The following is a 20,584-nucleotide window of genomic DNA, read 5'->3' on the forward strand; positions in this document are numbered from 1 at the left end:
ATTCTTTGTCTTGTTCTTTTGTACTGTTTCGAGTCTATTTAAAGTGTTGTAAGTGTCCTGTAAAATAATAATTCATTCTTCTCAAATAATAAAGTTAAGGTTTAGTATTATTCTGTTTTATTGTTCTAGCAACAAAAATCACGTAATATTGATTTATGATATTGATAATCATAAAGTTGAGATATAGATAATCTCTAACATGGTATCAGAGTCCTACTGATCCAATGGCCTATTCAAGTAAAAAGTTCAAGAAAAAAACAGAGAAGATGGAGACAACATCTTATCAAATAGTTCCGATATTTGATGGAGAAAATTACGATTCCTGGAGAATCAAAATCAAGACAATTCTGAAAACAAAGAAGTTGTGGGAAGTAGTGGAGAATGGTGTTCCTACAGAGATAGAGAATGTTGATCGAGCAACACAAAGAAAAACTGAGGAAGCATCACTAAAAGATTTGATGGCCCTATAGAATCTCGATCTCGATAACTAGGTTGCAAGAACTCAAATAATAAGAATTAGCTCTCTTATTAATCTTAAGGAAACTCACTCAAAACCTTAAGTTCACAGCTCTCAATCTCACAACTCATAAGTTATGCAACATCATATGCATCTCCTTATATATAACTCACAATTTCCTAAACTCATTAGGAATCACACAAATAAATAATTTCCTATTCCATGACTCGGTAGGAAAGTAATAGCGTGCTCTTTAAGCTACTTCAAGCTACTTCAAGCTTAGTCCAACATTCTCCCCCTTAAGCTTGAACTCATCTTCACTCACATCTTGAACTCCAATAAGTCTTCTCATCTCTTTGAACTTTATTTTCCCAAATGCTTTCATCACGATATTGCTTCTTTGTTCACTCCCGGGTGTATGCCGATGTAACTCTTGAAACCATATAGCTTGCTCCAGAGCTTCTGTCCCTGCCATGTCTTCAGCTTTAACACAACAGTCTCTTGTTTACTTGAACCCCACATAATTAATCTTTCACCACAATAAAATATATGTGCCACTCTACCAATATATGTTTCATGTATCTTCATTGCAGCTCTACGAAACACTTCAAATCTTTGCATATCTCGTCTTATCATCCTCACACACCAAGATAGCTTCAGTCTGGTTTCACGATAGCCCACATTCCTCATGTATCTTATAGCATCGCTGTATTTTTCAAGTTCAGACTTTGATCGCTTCACCCCATATTTCATTGATATATGTATCATACTATAATTCTCCATTCCACTTTCCTCCAGATTACTTATCTCGAAACGCACTGCCATCTCCCATTTAACGACTTCAGTGGATATATCATCTAATGCAACTTTCAGATTCTCTAAGTTCTTAAGTTCTTCATTCTCATGTCGGATATCTTCTCTTCTAAATCGAAGCATATGGTTTTGCCTCTCTAGTTTCTTTCTTTGAATCTTTAGCTCTTCAACCGAATCCCTCAACTCAGCCCATTCTTTCTCCCTCCATTTACAGTTCAATTTGATATTCAGTCTCTCGGTATCCAACCTCTTTAGTTCCACTTGAACATGTTCCAGTTCTTTCTTTGTTGATTCCTTGAGAGACTGTATACACTCCTTTTCCAACTTCTTCTTTCTCCCTTTCCATGAATCTTCAAATTCTTCTCGTTTGCTTTCAATGCAATACTCCATCTCTTTTTTATGCATCTTAATACCCAAAAATAGGTCCAGCACGGATCCCAAGGTGTTCCGACAAGACACATAAAGCTTGTTACGAGAACAAATTCTCTTAAGCAATCTAAAGACCTCTAACACGACAAGTGAATAACACCTCTGCTGATTATCAGACAAGTCTTTGCAACTATCAAAACATAGATTAATCAAACTCTTTGCACATGATTTGTTGATCTCCAAAGGACAAGCAAAGAGCATCACCAGAGCAGCTGGAACTGAAGAGTTCAACAAAATCTTGAGATATTCACATGTGGCTTTCTTACGTTTCTTAGGGAAAAGCGTAACAAGGATCTCTTTGCTGTTGTTAATGGCGACAAACCAATCGCCTCTGAGCATTCGAGAGACTGCGTACATGGTATCGCTACGGCCAAGGAGGTGAAGTGAGGAGTCTTGTTCACCTATGTAGATAACACATGTCTCCTTCACCGGAATCTTGGTCTTTAGCTCGATTCTATGGTGGAGTTGCTCCACTGAGTCGTTCTTGTTGGTGTAGATCACTATCGTTTTCCCTCCAGACATCATCTTCACGAAGATCTGCAACCGAGTCGTCTCGAAACGACTCAATGACTCGGCACTGACCTCACGGAGATCCTCGGTGCTGTCGTTGTCAAGCTTCCGTTTTTGCTGATTCCTCAATGCATCCATTTCATCCGGGATGTTATCACGCTCCTCTCTGAAACATATTGACAAAGTCTCTGTTTGATAATTAATGGACTCTGCTTCTTTTCGTAACTCTTTTTCATCGTCGATGTTGTAAAGTAACGCAGCTTCTTTCAATTTACCGTCAACACCATCTGATGAAAGACCGCAAGTCTCGTCTCTCTTCACGAAACCTCTCAAACCGTTTCGGTATGATCTGCCCAAACCTGTATTCTCGTGCTTGTCTTTCTCTTCCGATAATCCATCTGATTCAGCCAGAAGTTTAAGCTTTTGACCCCTCAAATCATCTAAGTGCAAGTTTCTAAGTTGATCCTTCTCATTCTCCAGTAGAGTTGTCTTATGGTTAATATCTTCCTCTGCAGCTCTAAAATGCTTCTCTTTCTCATGAGCGGTAATGTTGAGTGCTGTGTCTTTGACCCGAACTGTAAGTCCATACTCAAGATCCAGAAAGCATATGTTCTTCAACTTGGGGTTAGTCTGGCATATTTCTGTTTTCTTGTATCTCTCAGTCCGGTCAGGCTGCCACCTAAATACCGTATCAAATCGTGTACGTACCTTGCATTCTTTCCTATAATCTTCTAGTGCCATTCTCAAGTAGGGATTATCACAAAATAGAGATTGACAGATGGTTGGGAGTAGGGCTGTTCAATATGGTAAAACCGAACCGTACCGAACCGAACCGAAATAGACAATATGGTTTGGTTTTGGTATATATCATATAAACCAAATGGATATCATTTTATAAAAACCGTAGGATTTGGATATGGTTTGGTATATAACCGATTAAACCGAATAAACCGAACAAAACAGATTAAAAGTAGAAGCATGTAAATATGTATCTATTTTATAACAATACATGAAAATCTATTTGTTACATAAGTTAAATTTGTGTTAATAACTATTACCATAATTTTATAGTAATAAAGAACCTTAATTTGTAAAACACTTGAACTATAATTAAATAACAATACATCGCGATTCAGACATCTTATTTTCTAAGTTTTCTTTTGATCACTTTGCTTTATTTTAGTCTTCACTAAATTAATATGAAGATTATAAATTTGATGGACAATAATTAATGAAAAATTGTCACAATTTTTTTTCTTATCTATAAACAAACAGAGTTTCGTGTTCAATTGAAAAAACATGATTTTAATGAACACTAAATATGTAAGAGTGAGAAAACTTTTCTTTCATGTTTCTGTTTTGTTTCATATTTTTATTTTCAAAATTTCAAGCTTTGATTTTAGTTATTGATTTGATTATTTTATTTGATGGTAGAAACATTTTTACATTTTTTGTTCATTTATTTGAACATGTAATATATTTTTAATAAATGACTGTATTAACAATATGACTCTAAAATTCATATAATATGATCTCAAACTAAATAATTATGTTTTTTGGTATAAAACCGAATAAACCGAAAACCGAAGGTATATAAACCGAACCGAACCGAAGTAAATATGGATTTAGAATGGTAGATATATTTTACTAACCGAAATACCGAAAACCGAAAAAAACCGAACCTAAACCGAACCGATATCCGGATTGAACACCCCTAGTTGGTAGATCCGATCGTTTACATCCATTAGCTTCATGTTCTCTTAGTATTCTATGCACCATCTTATACTCTTCATCCTCTGCCTCCTCTCCATGATTATAAGACATCTCTGTTATGACCTTTTCTTTCTTTTCTAATGCTCTTAATTGAACTTCCAAGGAAGGGTCAAGGTTCTTAATCTTCGTGACTCTGAGCTTTACTCTCTCTACTTCAGTGTGAGAATCTCTCAAGGTTTGCATATACGACGACGACACACTTTCCCTCTGTTCCTCGAGTTCCTCTAATTGTCTTTCTAATAGTAGTTCCTTTCTTTTTTTCTGCTCTCTTGAAGATAACAATGTTTCAGGCTTGAATCTTACATCAGTGAGAGGTTTCTTCACTCTCCTAAAGTTCCCCATAGTTTCATTGGCTTCTCCTAAGCGTTTCATTGCTTCCTCCTGAAGCTTATTCGCTTCATCCTGAGCTATCAAAGATTCTTCTGTTTGTTTCTTCAAGTTGGCTTCTGTTTTACTGGTCTTTTGCTGCTCAAGTCTCTTCACCACTATAGAAATCTCTAGCTCTTCTTCTTGTCTCTCAAAAACTGTGACATGTTTTCAAATTCAGAAACGTCCACAGAAACCTTCTTGTTTTGGATTGAAATCTCAACCCGCATTCGATCTGGCTTTCGTTTCATAGAAGCAAGCTTCTCGTATCCTTCCCTACGCGAATGAAAAAACTTTAATCTCTCTGGCCTGTGAAGTTAACTTCATGTTCGCCCGCTTCAGCTCTTTTTGTAGGCTCTCATGTTTCAAAGAACCTTCGAAGATTATTTCATTATTCCTACTACCCTTTTGCTTCTTTCTTTTCTTCTTAGGTTTGTGTGATGTATTTCCTATATCACAATCAACATGGTTTCTCTTCCCATATCTGTCTTAGCACCATCAACATCACTGTTGAGAAGTGATTTCTCATGGATTTGACTTTCTTCGTTATGTTTGGAGGTTTCAACGTCTACTATCTCATTACCACCAGCTACCCTGTTGTGCTTGTGCTTCTTCTTCTTCTTCTTCTTCTTCTTTATAAACTTGAGATCTGCAAGGGGTCCTTGAGGTTGAACCGCAACCTTAGTCGTTGTCATATCTATGTCAGACTCTAGTGAGTCTAACTTGAATAAATTCACCGTCATAACCATTACAATTCACCGCGACGTTTGCTCAAATCTGAATTTAGGGTTTGACTCAATATTGAACCTGTGGCTCTGATACCAAATATAGAATCTCGATCTCGATAACTAGGTTGCAAGAACTCTAATAATAAGAATTAGCTCTCTTATTAATCTTAAGGAAACTCACTCAAAACCTTAAGTTCACAGCTCTCAATCTCACAACTCATAAGTTATGCAACATCATATGCATCTCCTTATATATAACTCACAATTTCCTAAACTCATTAGGAATCACACAAATAGATAATTTCCTATTCCATGACTCGGTAGGAATGTAATAGCTTGCTCTTCAATCTACTTCAAGCTACTTCAAGCTTAGTCCAACAGGCCCTGCAACTGTTACAAACGGCAGTGTCGGATCAAATATTTCCGCGTATAGCACCAGCGGCTACTTCTAAAATTGCTTGGGATGCATTGGAATCTGAGTTTCAAGGAACTTCTCAAGTTCGATTGATCAAACTCCAGTCATTGAGAAGAGAATATGAAAACCTAAAGATGAGTGATGGTGAAAATGTCAAGGTTTTCACAGGAAAATTAATTGATTTGGCAAATCAATTAAGAGTCCATGGAGAAGAAAAAACAGATTATCAAATTGTTCAAAAAATACTCATCTCTCTCCCTGTAATATTTGATAGTATCGTAGCAGTGATGGAGCAAACAAAGGATCTACAAACATTGGCTGTGACAGAGTTAATCGGTACTCTACAAGCACAAGAGAATCGTATTGCTTCACGAGACGAGAGTTCAATTGAAGGAGTGTTTCAAGTCAGATCACGAGGAGGGAAATTTGGGTATGTGGATGGAAATAACAGAAACAAATGGTGTGGAGTTTGCAAACGAAGCAATCACAATGAAAGTGAATGTTGGTTGAAGAAAATGAAGAGCCAAGGAGCCTCTTCACAAAAGTTTGTAAACAATGAAAGAAAGTGTTTCGTATGTAACAAACCGGGACAGTAGCAAAAGACTGCAAACTTAGAAAGACTGAAGGTGTGGATCTAAGTATTGAAGAAATAGAAGATGAGTCAGATGATGAAGGTCACATGCTGTTTAGTGCAGTTGAAGAAGAAGCATCATCAACAGTAGATGATGAAACATGGTTAGTTGACAGCAGATGTACTAACCACATGACCAAGGAAATCTCATACTTCATCACTCTTGATAAGAGTATCAAAATACCAATCAAAGTGGGGAATTGTCAACAAGTAATCACGGCAGGGAAAGGGAATATCCAAGTGATGACAAGCCAAGGAGAGAAGATCATCAAAGAGGTGTTTCTAGTGCTGAACTTAGCAATGAATATGTTAAGTGTTTCGTAAATGGTATCAAATGGGTATGGAGTCTTGTTTAAAGCCAATCGATGTTTCATAGACGACCCTCAAGGATAAAGGATATTGAATATCAAGATGAAGCACACGAGTTTTCCATTTAGATGGATTAAATCGGCTAATGCATTACTTGCACAAGAAGAAAATGCAAACAAACATTTCGTACGTGAGGTAGAAGACAAAAGTCTTATTCAACTCAAATATTGCCAAAGAGAAGTCCAAATTGCAGATATTCTCACGAAAGAATTGAACAAGTCAAGATTTGAAGAATTAAGAGAGAGAAGTTTGGAGTAAAAAAGAAACTCAATTAAGGAGGAGTGTTGGTCGAATAATTGAGTTCCTAAATATATTAGGTTTTATGTATTAAGAGTCATAATATGTTATTAAGTTAGTTATTGATCTAGAGTCATGAGAAAGAAGAGACACAACTCTACGTAAGAGACACAACTCTTTGTCTTGTTCTTTTGTACTGTTTCGAGTCTATTTAAAGTGTTGTAAGTGTCCTGTAAAATAAAAATTCATTCTTTTCAAATAATAAAGTTAAGGTTCAGTATTACTCTGTTTTATTGTTCTAGCAACATAGCACGTAATATTGATTTGTGATATTGATAATCAGAAAGTTGAGATATTGATAATCTCGAACACCACCGACCTCGACCTGCTAAGCTTCATCATACAGTATGAACGTTGTAACCACCGCATTATCTACAAAGGCACGCGCGGGGACTGTTCTCTTGTCTATATCTCAATCATCCTCAGTCGCTAGATACCTTCCTGACTCTCACGGCGGACGGACCTTAATTCAAATCGATAGTGTCTCTGCCGCTAACAACAGTATCCCGAAGCTGAACAATCCCAGGCATCAAGTAGGACGGATCTAAACATCTCATCATCCCAGCTGGAAGCGTTGCTTTCAGATGCTCATCATCCACGTTTCCGATCAACGCCAATCCGACTTGATGTCGCGGTGGATCACTGGAGTTTCGGCGGAGTGCAGCGCGTTGACGGTAATCGCTATCTGAAGTGCGTGTTTGATTCTCTGGTTCCAGCTGTGCGGGTAATGAAATGCAAGTGGTCGTGAAGTGTACCGCTAGGCATGTACTCGACGACCAGCAGCTTCGTCAACGCAGTAACAGATTAAGTTGACCATCCCACGGTGATGACCTCGCCAGAGGATATCGATCTTGTTGTCCACCTGATTCACGCTACTGCATTTGTGATTATCATCCCATGATGAGGAGATCAGTGTTCTTTGAGAAGCTTACCGCCATCTAGAAACGCCTTGTAAACTCTTCCTTGGCTGCCATTCCCGAGGAAATTACCGCCGTTTGTAGCGGCGGAGAGTTCGTGGTAGGTGAAAATCCGTAGCTTTAGGATGAGGAAGTATCTTTTCGTGGTTGAAAGCAAATGATTTCCCTTGAAATGTTCATAGTATTATTCACGTATATATAACTCATTCGGTTACAAGATATCATGGATATCTAAGAGATAACTAATGTGCACAAGATATGATGCTTGACTTTACAGAATATTCTATACACAATATTCTAACATATCTAAGAGATAACTAATGGTTGTTATCCTCTTTCACCCTCCCGCAGTTGCAGCGTGGGTTCAGACACGCCAAGACTGGGCTGGAAGCTGTTGAATAAGACCGAGTGGAGGCCCTTTGTGAAGATATCTGCATACTGAAGCGTCGAGGGTATGTGTAAGACTCCAACAGTGCCCATCTTCACCTTCTCTCGGACAAAGTGGATGTCGACTTCTATATGCTTTGTTCGTTGATGTTGAACTGGATTGCTGGAGAGATATACAGCACTGATATTATTGCAATACACCAAAGTAGCTCGATCTAGTGGCCTTCCCATTTCAAGAAGGAGGTTACGTATCCAACAAGCATCTGAAACCGCATTGAAAACTCCTTTGTACTCTGCCTCTGCCTGGACCTCGATACTGTGGGTTGTCTCTTCGCGCTCCAGGAAACCATATTGTCACCAAGGAAAACGCAGAAGCCAGAAGTTGAGTGTCTTGTGCTTGGACAGCCACCCCAATCAGCATCTGAGTACACTGTCATTATTGTCTTTTGCTTCTTGAGTAGTTGTAACCCTTGTGTCTTTGTTCCTTGTATATAGTGGATGATTCGTCTTAGGGCAGTGAGATGTCGTTGTCTAGGATCATGCATAAACAAACACACTTGTTGAACTGCATAAGAGATATTCGGTCTTGTGAATGTCAAATACTGTAAAGCACCAGCCAGACTTCTATATTCTGTTGGATTTTTCACTTTATCACCTGTTTCTTCCGCAAGTTTTGATTTTAAATCCACCGGTGTAGCGCACGGTTTACACTCTTGCATTCCAGCCTTCTCAATGATCTCCTGAGCATACCGTGTTTGATTGAGAAATAATCCTTTCTCATTGAACTGAGCAGATATACCCAAGAAGGAGCTGATGACACCGCAGTCTGACATTGGAAATTCCGAGCTGAGGACTTTTATAATTGCATCGCGAAGGGGAGGAGTGGATGCTGTTACTATTATGTCATCAACATAGAGAATCACATAAGCTTGTCGGGGATATCAGGAAATCAGGGATATGATCCTTGATTTTACAGAATATTCTATGCACAATATTCTAACGTATCTAAGAGATAACTAATGTTGTTATCCTCTTTCAGTGATGAGCGGATTTTGATCGGCGGTTGTAAGGATCGCAGATAGAAACGGCAGATTCGCCATTGCAAGAGAGAATGAGAAAAGAGTGAGAAAGAAGCATAAATGAAATTTTGAAGAAGAAGAAGAAGATATTATTGTTGTTGTATAACTGCTTTGATGCTATCGTTTACCTAAGGCAACTGTGAAAAAATTGACGAGTGCGGTATCACAATTCTGGTGGAGTCTAGGGGGAAGTACACGAGGCATGCACTGGAAATCATGGGACAAAGTATGTGTGGCCAAGGATGAAGGAGGTTTAGGGTTCAAAGACATCACTGATTTCAACACAGCGATGCTTGGTAAATAGTTATGGCGTCTGATAGAGAGGCCAAACACTTTATTCTCTCGCGTCTTCAAAGGTCGGTATTTCAGAAATGCTTCACCTTTGGAACCGATCCGTTCATATTCTTCGTCATATGGCTGGTGGAATATTGTCTCAGCTAGATCTCTGGTAAGCAAAGGACTAATCAAACGGGTGGGATCTGGTTCTTCTATTTCAGTATGGAATGATCCATGGCTCCCAACCACTCGCCCGAGACCAGCAAATAAAAATAAACACAATTTATATCCGGACCTTACAGTGGAGTCTCTCATTGACCCTAACTCACACAATTGTAATTCACAGGCAATCCGGGCTTTGGTAGATCCGCAGGACGCGAAACTTATAGAAAGTATACCACTAAGCAGGTCTCGGAGGATAGATAGGGATGGATGGCATTTCACAAAGTCTGGAAAATATACGGTCAAATCAGGATACCAGGTAGAACGGCTCTATCCAGATAGGGAAAGACCACCATTATTAATTGGACCCACAGTGGATGCTCTGAAGGCTAACTGCTGGAAAATACGTTGCCCACCAAAGTTAAAACATTTTCTATGGCAACTTGTGACAGGATGTATAGCAGTAAAGAAAAATTTACATGCACGGGGAATACAAGGGGATATTTCTTGTGGAAGATGTGGAGCTCAGGAAGAGTCTATTAACCATGTGTTCTTTGAGTGTCCTCCAGCAATGCAGGTTTGGGCTCTTTCGAAGATACCATCAAATCCAGCTATCTTTCCGACAAGTGCTCTCTTCACAAACATCGATCATCTGTTCTGGAGAGTGGTTCCGCAAATGGAAGATCATCAGTTTGCATGGATACTATGGTATATTTGGAAAGCTAGGAATAATAAAGTTTTCAGTGATCTGGACATTGATTCTTTGGATACGCTTAAACTGGCAGAAACATAATCAACTTTGTGGGCTGAGGCACAAATATTGAATGAGCAGAGGGCTACCCCACCAATAGTAGCCACGATTATGCCCTCAATCCCAGGAAGATGGTGTTTTGCGGATGGTTCATGGAAAGAGGGGGATTCCTTTTCAGGACAAGATTGGTATAGTACTTTAGAAGGATTTGATGGTTTGCTGGGGGCAAGGAATGTTAGGGCTAGTCTCTCTCCCCTTCATGCGGAGATGGAAGCGCTACTCTGGGCAATGGTATGCATGAGGAATTTACGTCAATTTCATGTTACGTTTGCAACGGATTGTTCTCAATTGGTGAAGATGGTTTCAACACCAGAGGAATGACCTGCTTTTGCAAATTATTTGGATGATATCAAGATCCTGCAAGAGAGTTTTACCCGATCAGAGATTATCTATGTACCCCGAACGCAAAATACAAAGGCGGATAGACTAGCACGCAGTGTTAAGAAGCAGCCGTCTTTCGTCGTTCACATGGATGCAGATCACCCAATTTGGTTTACAGAGTCAGTATGAGTCTGTAAAAGTCGATGACAAAAAAAAAAAAAAACTGCTTTGATGCGTGAAACAATAAAAATGTTAAATTGACTCTTTTATCCCTAAAGTTGCAATATTATTAGTATTTGAATCTAAAGTCTAAACTTATGGCTGAGTGTGTGTATTCATCTAAATATTTCATAAAGTTTATGATTACGAAAATAAATTCCGCCTCAATTAACTATTGTTAATTAGTCTATATGATGCACTTTTAGAAGTAAAGACTCTGACATGCATGTCATTATGGTAGTATGAATTATATGTCGGATATATTGGTGGGTAACTGGTAGAAAATTACGTAATAAACTCGATATAAGCTATTTTCTCTGCAAAATGAACGTTAGGAATGAAGAATACAGCTATGCGAAACACTCGAGCTGGTTTCTTTGAGATGGTACAATTTTGGTCGCGTACGAAATATATTTGGCCGACAGCATTAATTCTTTCCGTTTCAAAAAGATACATTTTTTACACATATTTAAAAAACACATTAAAATTTGACTGTAAATGCATTTTTTTTTATGAATAACAATTTTCCATAACTTTTAGCCGATAGAAATTCAATAATCACCATTAATTTTTTTGAAATTTACAATTTTTCATTAAATAATACATTGAAAAAATATAAAATGTATCTTTTTGAAACAATTTTTTTTTAGAACGTGGATCCGTACGAAACGGAGAGTATAATCTAATAACCTTTTTGGGAATGGGACTAAGCGGGACTTATGATGGTGGGAGAAAAAAACAAGAAGGTGATTGTGGTAACTCTCATGTAACGTACGTAGATAATGATCCCCCAATTTACGTCTCGTTCGTTCCCGAGTCGATCAAAATATAGACTCTCTAGTCTCTCTATTCTTCCCCAATCGCATTGGCCTTGTCGACTCTACGCTCATCACGTGTCATTTTAGGGCTTTCCGATGTCTCTGGCTCATTTGTGATTTTACTTTTGGTTAAAATCCATAAACTTATATGGTCGGCAAGGTAAAGAGAATCTCAAGTTTCCGTCTAAACAGCAAATTGACCCAATCTGTATCTTATAGTATAGATTTATACAACGGAAAGAGCTTTCAGAGAGCAATGATACTTCCATGTTTTATTTATCAATATCTAGTAAAATATTTATAAGCAAAAACACCTCTTAATTCTTATGGTTCAAGAATCAAAACAATGTGGTCTTAAACACACTTCCTCTTTTTATTGCAGTGGCGAGAAGGTGAGTCATCCATCTACAACACACCATAAACAAACGATGCATGCACTCCATTAGAAACTTTCACCACAGGAAAAACAAAAGAGACCTACAAACTTTTATTTGTGACCGAAGAGACGCAAATTGTTTCTTTTATAAACTGCCACTGCCCTACGTTCATGTTTAAGAAACCAAGAAGCTTGTCTTTTAGACTGAATGAATCGCGGACCTCTCCCCAGTAATCATCCATCATACAACATCATCATTGCAATCTGAGTGAATACAATGTATCAGTGCTAATGCTTATGCTAATGACAAGTGTTCTAATCTGAAAGGTTCAGAGATATTATAAATAGTATATCAAACAGTAGTAACAACTAAGACAATCACGCAGAATTAACCACAAGTGACTCATGTTATCTAGGAAACAAGTAAAACACCAAACTTCCAAAGACTAGAGGATAAAATTGAGACACCCATGTTTTGTTGATTCATCTTCATCTAGTCTCGTGTAGACCTACAAAGCAAAAACAAATGATTTGTAAAACAATTTTGTGAAGATAAGAAACACTAATGACCTTAGGGGGAATAGACCTATATATAAGAGCTTTTTAATATAGGACATGAGGAAAGAAAATCACAGATAATCATCATACGAGAAAATTAAGATCCACAAAAAAAAAATGGTATCGAAGACAGAAAAGGCTTATAAAGCTAGCAAACAAATCAACAATGCGAACACAAAGAAAACGCACACACATAACAAGTCTAAACTTTAGCTCACAACAAGGAAGCATTAAGAACCTTGTTTCATCAATCCACGAGACTAGAGTAACATGGTAAGATACAAAGCAACATATAACACTGGATCATTACTACAAATCTCTCCACTAAAACATTCAAGCTTCAAATCAAATCAAACTAGGTCGTCCCTTCGAAGGTTAGTTCGTGCATTAGTCAACAAAACATGTAACCACGGCGTGTGGGGGTACCTTCCACGATCCAACCACGGCGCGAAGCCGAGAGCATCGAGTTGAGCAAGGCGGAAGCAGTGGCCGTGTGGTAAGGGAGCATCGTCTCCACGCAGCAGCTCAGTTCTACAGGAGATCTTTCATTCCCAACAAAAAAGAATTCATTCAGATTGGAGCTAATCTAATCATCAGTGTTTCGGGATGGTTCTCACTGGCTTGCCTGAAAACGCGGTTTGAAAGAGGGCTCTGTTTAGGCATCCCAAACGCAGACCGAGATGATGCCGCCGGCATAGGTTTGGGACCGGTGGAGAGCTTTGACGCGGCGGCGGATGCTCGGCTTGCGGCGGACATTGAATTATTAGGATTTTCGATTAGGCCTTTTTTTTCTTCTCTTTTGTGAGAGAGTTTAGGGATCGACTGGTCCAGTGCAGCTGCACCTACACTAATTCTTAAAAATAGCCCGTTTAAACATTAATCAAAATGCATAATTAGTACTGTCTAGTGTTTTTTTGAACATTCACTATTGTTCATGCTTACAACCACTGTGGCTTGTGAGAATTGTTGTGGCTAGAGAAGACTTGCTCCTGCTGTGGATATGGCTTTATAGTAGCTTGTTGAGTTTGTGCATTCTCCTCTGTGCACCATATTTATACGAAAGAGTTAGATTCCATTTGGTATGCTATGGAAATCATACGGTAAAAGTGTAATTATTCACCATTTCTTTCATCTATGGCGTTAACCCATTCATTAAGATACATCTCAAGCTGTTTGTTTGTTAACCCACTCTTTTTTTTTTTTTTTTGACGTCAAACGGCCATTTTATTACTCAAGCTTGAGATGGTCTGGGTAACCAGACCGGAATAGAACAACCAATGAAAAGTATCTCCCTATGAAAGCTCCTAGCAGTCTTAGCTAAAAAATCAGGAAACTGATTGCACAGACGTGGTACATGGGTGATTTTGAAATCCGGAAAACAAATCTACAGCGTCTCTATCTTCTCCAGCTCTGTCACAAATCTTGGCCACTTCTGGGGTTCATTTATCATTGCGATCAGCTATTTGCAGTCCGTTCCAAAGCTCTGGCACAGCGAGTGTTGAAGCATGTTCTCCATCGCCCATCGCAGCGCTTCTACCTCCGAATGCAACGCTGATTCACATCGAGTAAAGTTTCGTGTTCCCATAAGCTGTATGTCCTCCCTACTATCCATCCAGACCTATCCAAATCCACTAAAACGATCAGAAGCTGTCCAAGATCCATCTAGCAAGCAGATATTACCCAAGCTTAAGACTTGGCTTACATCATTATTGCTGTCCCGGACTTGTTGCGGTATCATCTCATTTGCGTTAAACCAGGCTTGGCATTCACTCTCTGCGTATCGAACGAGTTCCAAAGGGTCTCTATCTATACCCCTGAAAAGCTTATCATTGCGAGCCTTCCAAATATACCATATTATCCAGGGATAAAGATCCCTGTTTTGGTCTAGTACAATGATATTATTTTTCCTCCAGAAAAGATAGTCCATGTTTGTGTAGACGCTCGCCACTGGGAATATACCTGGACTTGTAGGAGTTACCGATAACCCACTCATTTGAGTCGAGAGATTCATACAAAATACATGTTTCTAAGTTGGCTTCATCATAGTTTTAGATACTTTACATGAGTACACATTATCGGGAACAAAAAATGAGAGCCTTAAAGCATTAAGCCTGATGGCTTGCTAAGCCAATCCAACACCTTTCCTCGGCTCGTCTCCAACTCTGGTTTCAGGTTCTTCCCTTACTATGACACCTTAACCGCATTCATCCAGTGGTTGCTTCTCGTCTTGATCCTCTCATACTCTACTTTTAAAGAGGGTTTTATTTGGTTGGTTACCTTCAATGTTAAACCAACTTATTCATAATCACTGAGACGGTTCAACTTAGATTTAGATTTTTTTTTATGAAATGTTAATGGATTAAATAATAAAAAATATTTATTTACAAGATAGTCAAAAATAAATGTTTAACGAACATAAATCAAATGCTAATGGGCTCCTCCATGAGTTATGGACGAGCATTAGAATAAGCACTACAGCTTCGGTTTTTCAAAGTATATTGTCGACCTATAATTCTGCTCAGACCGTTTTGTTAATCATTGGAAAATTGGTTGACAAAACCATATACTTGCTTCTTGTGCTTTCTTTCATTACCTATGTTGCACTACTGACACATTAACTAGGGACAAAATACAGCAAACTTAAAAAAATTAGATTCAAAATCATAACAAATTAAATTATAAGAAAACATAAAATATTCATAAGTCAAAATATCAAATATCAAACATAAGTTTCAACATTAAAAACACATTTGTTCAATATATTAGAAATAAGAAATAAGTCAATCATCAAGTAGCTCATTTTTAACTCTAGATCATTTAGTGAGATGTTGGCAAACTCCAAGAATCCTACATTTTCCATAGAATCAAATCCATCTCCACTAATATCCAGAGGCGAAGCCAAAAGATTTATTCTATAGGTGCATCATTTAATACAAAAATTAGTAAAGGGAATCGAACTTGAAAACTATAGATGCATAATATGATTTTTACCAATTTAACTAACAAGTTCTATTGGTTTTAAGCTTAAAATTGTAAAATTTATTATTTTTGTGGGTGCAAGTGCACCCTTGTTGACAATGTGCCTTCGCCTCTGCTAGTATCCCACATATTAGTCTTTTTAGTTTCATATTGGTCAGAATTTGTTAATCAAAGTTGGAGGTTGTTGTGGAAGAAAATCAAGTTTTGGACATGCCTTGCATTTAATTTTCTTTCATTAGTGGATGAATGAATGAATGGGTGAATAGGTATTCCAGCTAGCTCAGCCTATGATTTCATGAAAAATAATTAGGTTGCCTTGGTAATTTAAAAGCTGAAATTTGAAGTTAAAGAGTTTAAGCACAAAAATTAGTTCACCAATTACTGGGTTATATAGTAGACATCATTGAAATGAATGTGTTAAACTTCAAAAAACCACTGTTCATAGAGAGTGATTAATGCATATTCCTCTTAACTTTTATATGATCATCATCGATTAATTATAAATAATTTTTAAAAACACTTCATCCTTTCACGTGAAATTTTTGCATTTTTATGTAGACCACATCTTGAAAAATCTTCATTTCGCCATTCATCACTAAAATTATACAAAATAAAAAATATGTATATATACAACAAAAGAAAAATCACATATCTTAAAATCATACATTAAATTTAAAGAATGAGCTCGACAATGTAAAAGAATGTTGTGTTTCGTTCAGCGAACCACCAAATTTTCATAAATAAACACCATAAATAGATTGAATTTAGACATGGGCAATTTTCTCTCTTGTAAATCTCAATCTCCACCTTCTCGATAATTTAATCCCACATCCCATATATCATCTCATAAATAGGTCTTGTGAAATCAATAATATAAGGCATATTTCCCCACCAATGATCATTCAAAATTTTCTTAACAAAGTTTTCTTTCACAATGTCATCATTTGTGTAAGTAGTCAACTCTTCACTTATAACTATGGCTTGAAGACTCCTCTTAATAAAAACTAGATCTCTACCCACGTAACCGCGCGGGTTTTTGTTATCATTTATTTTTATATAAATATTTTGTTTTCAATTCTAAATTGGTATATATTATAATATATATATATGTCTATCAATTTTTAAAACATAATAAATTTACTTTATATTTTTTTTCATTGAATAGATTATTCTTCTATATATATATTTTCAGATTATTATTTTATTATTAAAATCGTAACTATATATATAAAGATTAGTAAAATATTGTTTTATTGTCATATTCAAAGATATTGTAACATTTCAAAAATTTAGAAAATTTTTAAAAAATTAAACTTTTCGCTTCATAGATTTATATTTTCGAGTAAATAATTAAACATTTAGTTTTTGTTTAATTTTTAAAATAAACTATATAGTTTAAAATTTGTTTTCATTGGTTTAAGGTAGTAAAGATTAATCATTGTTAGATAATATGATTTTTGTTATTTAAAAAAAAATCTTTATAATTTTAAAAGTTAACATCGATAAATATTTAAATATTTAGCATTTGGAGGTATAGCATTCCAATATTAAATTATATCTATTTAATTTATAATATCTATAAATCCAATGAATCATCTATTGTTTAAATCTAATTATTGATAGCCCAATAAAAATTTCTGGTAGACCCAAAATTTAAATAATAAGATTAAAGATTAAATGTAACATGACTTTCTAGGAATAAGTCCATTATGTCCATTTTTAAAAAAATCACACATAAATCAAGATTGTGACTTCTGTTTTAATATATAAGATTAATCTCTTAAGCATCATAACGATTGAGGCAAAATTATTTATCATCAACCGAAAGTAATCTAATACTAAAAATTGCTAAACTTATGTTATGGATCATGATAAAATGTTTTAATTCATTGCAAGGGCCTCCCCATGAATTTCAGTAATTCTGTTACACTCATATGTTTCTTGATTTTTTTCCACATTCTTTATAGCACAAATATTCCTCAAAGCTAGATTGAGAGTGTGAACAACACATGATGTCCAACTGATATGAAGAAACCTACCCTTGATAAGGTCTCAAGCTACCATACAATTTTGTGCATTATTACTTATACAATATTTTGATCATCCATTTGATGAATAACTTTTTTCATAAATTTACCAATGAAGAATTTATCTTTTATTTCACTGGAACAATTCTCAGCCTTAAGAAACACATGACCACATCCAAAAGTATCTATGAAACTAATCCAAGGGTTTCTTAAAGGATCGCTTCAACTATCACTCACAATCATCAACCCTTTTTCTTCTCATGCTGATTTCAGTTCGACATTTTTTTCCTTTTCTTGTTGTGATAAAGTCGTCTAAAGCTTATTATAACCAAGAGGTACATAGCCATCAATTTTGTTGGCGGCAACAAATTGATAGGACCAATGATGAGAAAACAGCATATTTGGACCTGCACTTTTACCAAATGCGACAATTCGTACCTGCATATAAGAACCGTACGTTTACATACATGCAGTACTGTTTCATGAAATATGCATACCTGAAGTATAAAAATGTTGTTAATTCATACATTGATGCAAATAGTGTTATCTTTCTTCGTTATGAATGATGACTGAACTGTTGTGCCAGCAACGAGGATAGAGAACGACGTCGTTTAAAAATGGGTTTGTGGGAAAAAAAATAACTCAAGACGACTTCGTTTTAGAGTTAAGTTTAAATTTTTTGTTTCTTCTTCCTTTCTCTTCCCCGACGACAGACTCAAAGGTTTCAGGTTTTCGACTGCAAATCAATGGCTTCTTCATCAAACCCAAACTCCTCCTCTGTATCGATTGAAAAATTAATTCATAGCTTTAAGTTCCGAAATTCTCGTTAGTTTCTTTTCTTATTTTCTTCCGTTGTGCCTTTGATTCTTTGAATGTTGCAGGAAATTCGAGACACAGATGTGAAAAGAAAAGAGGGATGCCAAATACATGTAGGTGTGGAGAAGGGTCATTGATTAGGATTTATGGAACTGATGAAAAAATCTGTCTGAAAAACCTCTGAATTTTGAAAACTCTAATTCTAAATTTTACTTCCTTTTAAGGGAAATAAGAGAGCCCAGATGCAATAACTAATATTTTTCTTTCAAATTGTGATTCCTCTAAGCTTCCTTCATAATTGTGTGCAAAATTGATTGACTCTATAGGTGTTTTTACTAATAATTATTATATCATAGAGTCCATTTATTATATTTATAAGATCAAAAGTGATTTGGAGATAAGTGATAATTTTGGAGCATTTTAGAGATATTTGGAGCAAGCACCCGAGATGACCATTGAGCTCGACCATCGGTCTATATTAGAGAGGAATAATCGATCGATGTTCATATCTTGATATCGATCGACAGCGAAGCGCGCAGAAAACCCGTTTGGTCACAGCCGATTTGAAGCCCAAGTCTTCACCAATTTACAAGATTGCCCCTAACGAGTTTTAACCTAATTATATAAGCTTTGTCACCATGTTAGAAGCAGAGTGTGCTTTTCTTGTTTTATTATTTTCACAGCAAGGTTTTCTAGGATATTGATAGATTGGAGAGAAGATCCAAAGTTATAATTTTTGATTGGAACTCTATTAATATCTATTTACTATTCTAAAGAAGTTTTCTTACCTAACTGCTGTTATTTATTGCTTAGCCATGTCTGAGTAGTTCCATTGTTAGATTTTAGGGTTTAAATAGGTTAGGAGGGATTAGCCCCCAACTATATATTGCTAGTTGTGGTTATTGTCATTAGGATTGTTCATTAATTCATATCTCTAGATTAACTAGAAGCGCGTCGATCGATATCATTATTGAATAATCGATCGACAGAGTGAAAGGTGTATCGATCGATATCCCTATAGGATCATCGATCGACACTTTCTATTGGTCGACATACGATAGTTGAGATCATTAGATCTAGTTAGTAGACAAGTCTAAACATGTGAAAGCTGATAGACTTGTTGACTAAGTAGTTGAGCTTTACATTATCATGCATGCAACTCATTAGGCATCTATAGAATTATAATCCCAAGTTTCATGAATAAAAACCCTAAGTCTAACTATTTATTTTTAAGTACCAAAACCTCAATCAATCTATTGAACAAACATTTGTTCAATATAAAAACTGCAATTTACATTTAAATCTCTAAAACCATCTAACTTAACAAATCATATTAGAGTTCTTAGGTTCCCTAGCTCCCTGTGAATTCGATCCCTAAGTACTACAACTCGACCTCTTATTTGAGAGAGTATAAATCACTCATTAGGGTAATTTAAGTGGTATCAATTTGGCGCCGTTGCCGGGGAACTTTGATCGCATATTCGATCTAATTTTTGTTAAGTTTCTGACACAAAATTTTTTCTTGGATTTTCAGGTACATGCCCAGCAGTACTAGAAGCAACAAGGAAACCCAAATACTATTCTCACCAGATCCTGCAAGTTTGGATCGTTCAATCCGCAAAGAAGCGCGCTCCTCATCGATCGACAACAACACCTGTTCGTCGCTCGATTTCGTTCAACCACCGTCGATCCAGATACTAGTCCCGTCGACCGATACTCGCTCACCACCGTCGACCGAAGACACTCATCTTCCATCGACCGACATCGTCAATCCGACATCGATCGATACTCCATCCCAGACATCGATCGATACTGAGCCGCGAGATATGGTTGCGACTTTGATACTTGTACGAGATAATAATGGTGACCTGCATGACCTGGAGGGTCATCTGCGTAATGCAGCAGGTCAGAGGATAGATGCTCACGGGGCTGCAATCCCTGCGTCTGATGCTAATGCTACATGTACTATTTTACTTGTAGATGAGGCTGCGCGACCCAAGACTTTGGCTGACTACAACCGTCCAGATCAGTTCTACACCAACATATCAGC

At 36.8% G+C, this 20,584-nt stretch overlaps 3 protein-coding genes across 3 annotated transcripts; all 3 read right to left on the reverse strand.

The window, feature by feature from the left end:
• Positions 1-725: 725 nt before the first annotated feature.
• On the reverse strand, positions 726-5,097 carry LOC106344678 (protein CROWDED NUCLEI 4-like). The gene is made up of 4 exons (XM_013784001.1): positions 4,845-5,097; positions 3,996-4,506; positions 1,021-2,888; positions 726-925 (listed from the first exon to the last, which is right to left on the reverse strand). Exons 1-4 carry the CDS (start codon positions 5,095-5,097, stop codon positions 726-728), a joined length of 2,832 nt encoding a protein of 943 aa, XP_013639455.1.
• A 3,210-nt stretch (positions 5,098-8,307) lies between these two features.
• Positions 8,308-8,925, reverse strand: LOC106344679 (uncharacterized mitochondrial protein AtMg00810-like). Its single transcript, XM_013784002.1, has one exon. The coding sequence runs from the start codon at positions 8,923-8,925 to the stop codon at positions 8,308-8,310; it is 618 nt and encodes a 205-aa protein (XP_013639456.1).
• Positions 8,926-11,984: 3,059 nt separating this feature from the next.
• LOC106293596 (protein NUCLEAR FUSION DEFECTIVE 6, chloroplastic/mitochondrial-like) lies at positions 11,985-13,716 on the reverse strand. The gene is made up of 5 exons (XM_013729275.1): positions 13,655-13,716; positions 13,338-13,565; positions 13,139-13,254; positions 12,623-12,663; positions 11,985-12,418 (listed from the first exon to the last, which is right to left on the reverse strand). The coding sequence occupies exons 2-4, from the start codon at positions 13,466-13,468 to the stop codon at positions 12,644-12,646; spliced, it is 267 nt and encodes an 88-aa protein (XP_013584729.1). The 5' UTR covers positions 13,469-13,565; positions 13,655-13,716; the 3' UTR covers positions 11,985-12,418; positions 12,623-12,643.
• Positions 13,717-20,584: the final 6,868 nt, after the last annotated feature.

Source organism: Brassica oleracea, chromosome C5, assembly GCF_000695525.1.
Source record: "Brassica oleracea var. oleracea cultivar TO1000 chromosome C5, BOL, whole genome shotgun sequence".
NCBI classification, from domain to species: Eukaryota; Viridiplantae; Streptophyta; class Magnoliopsida; order Brassicales; family Brassicaceae; genus Brassica; species Brassica oleracea.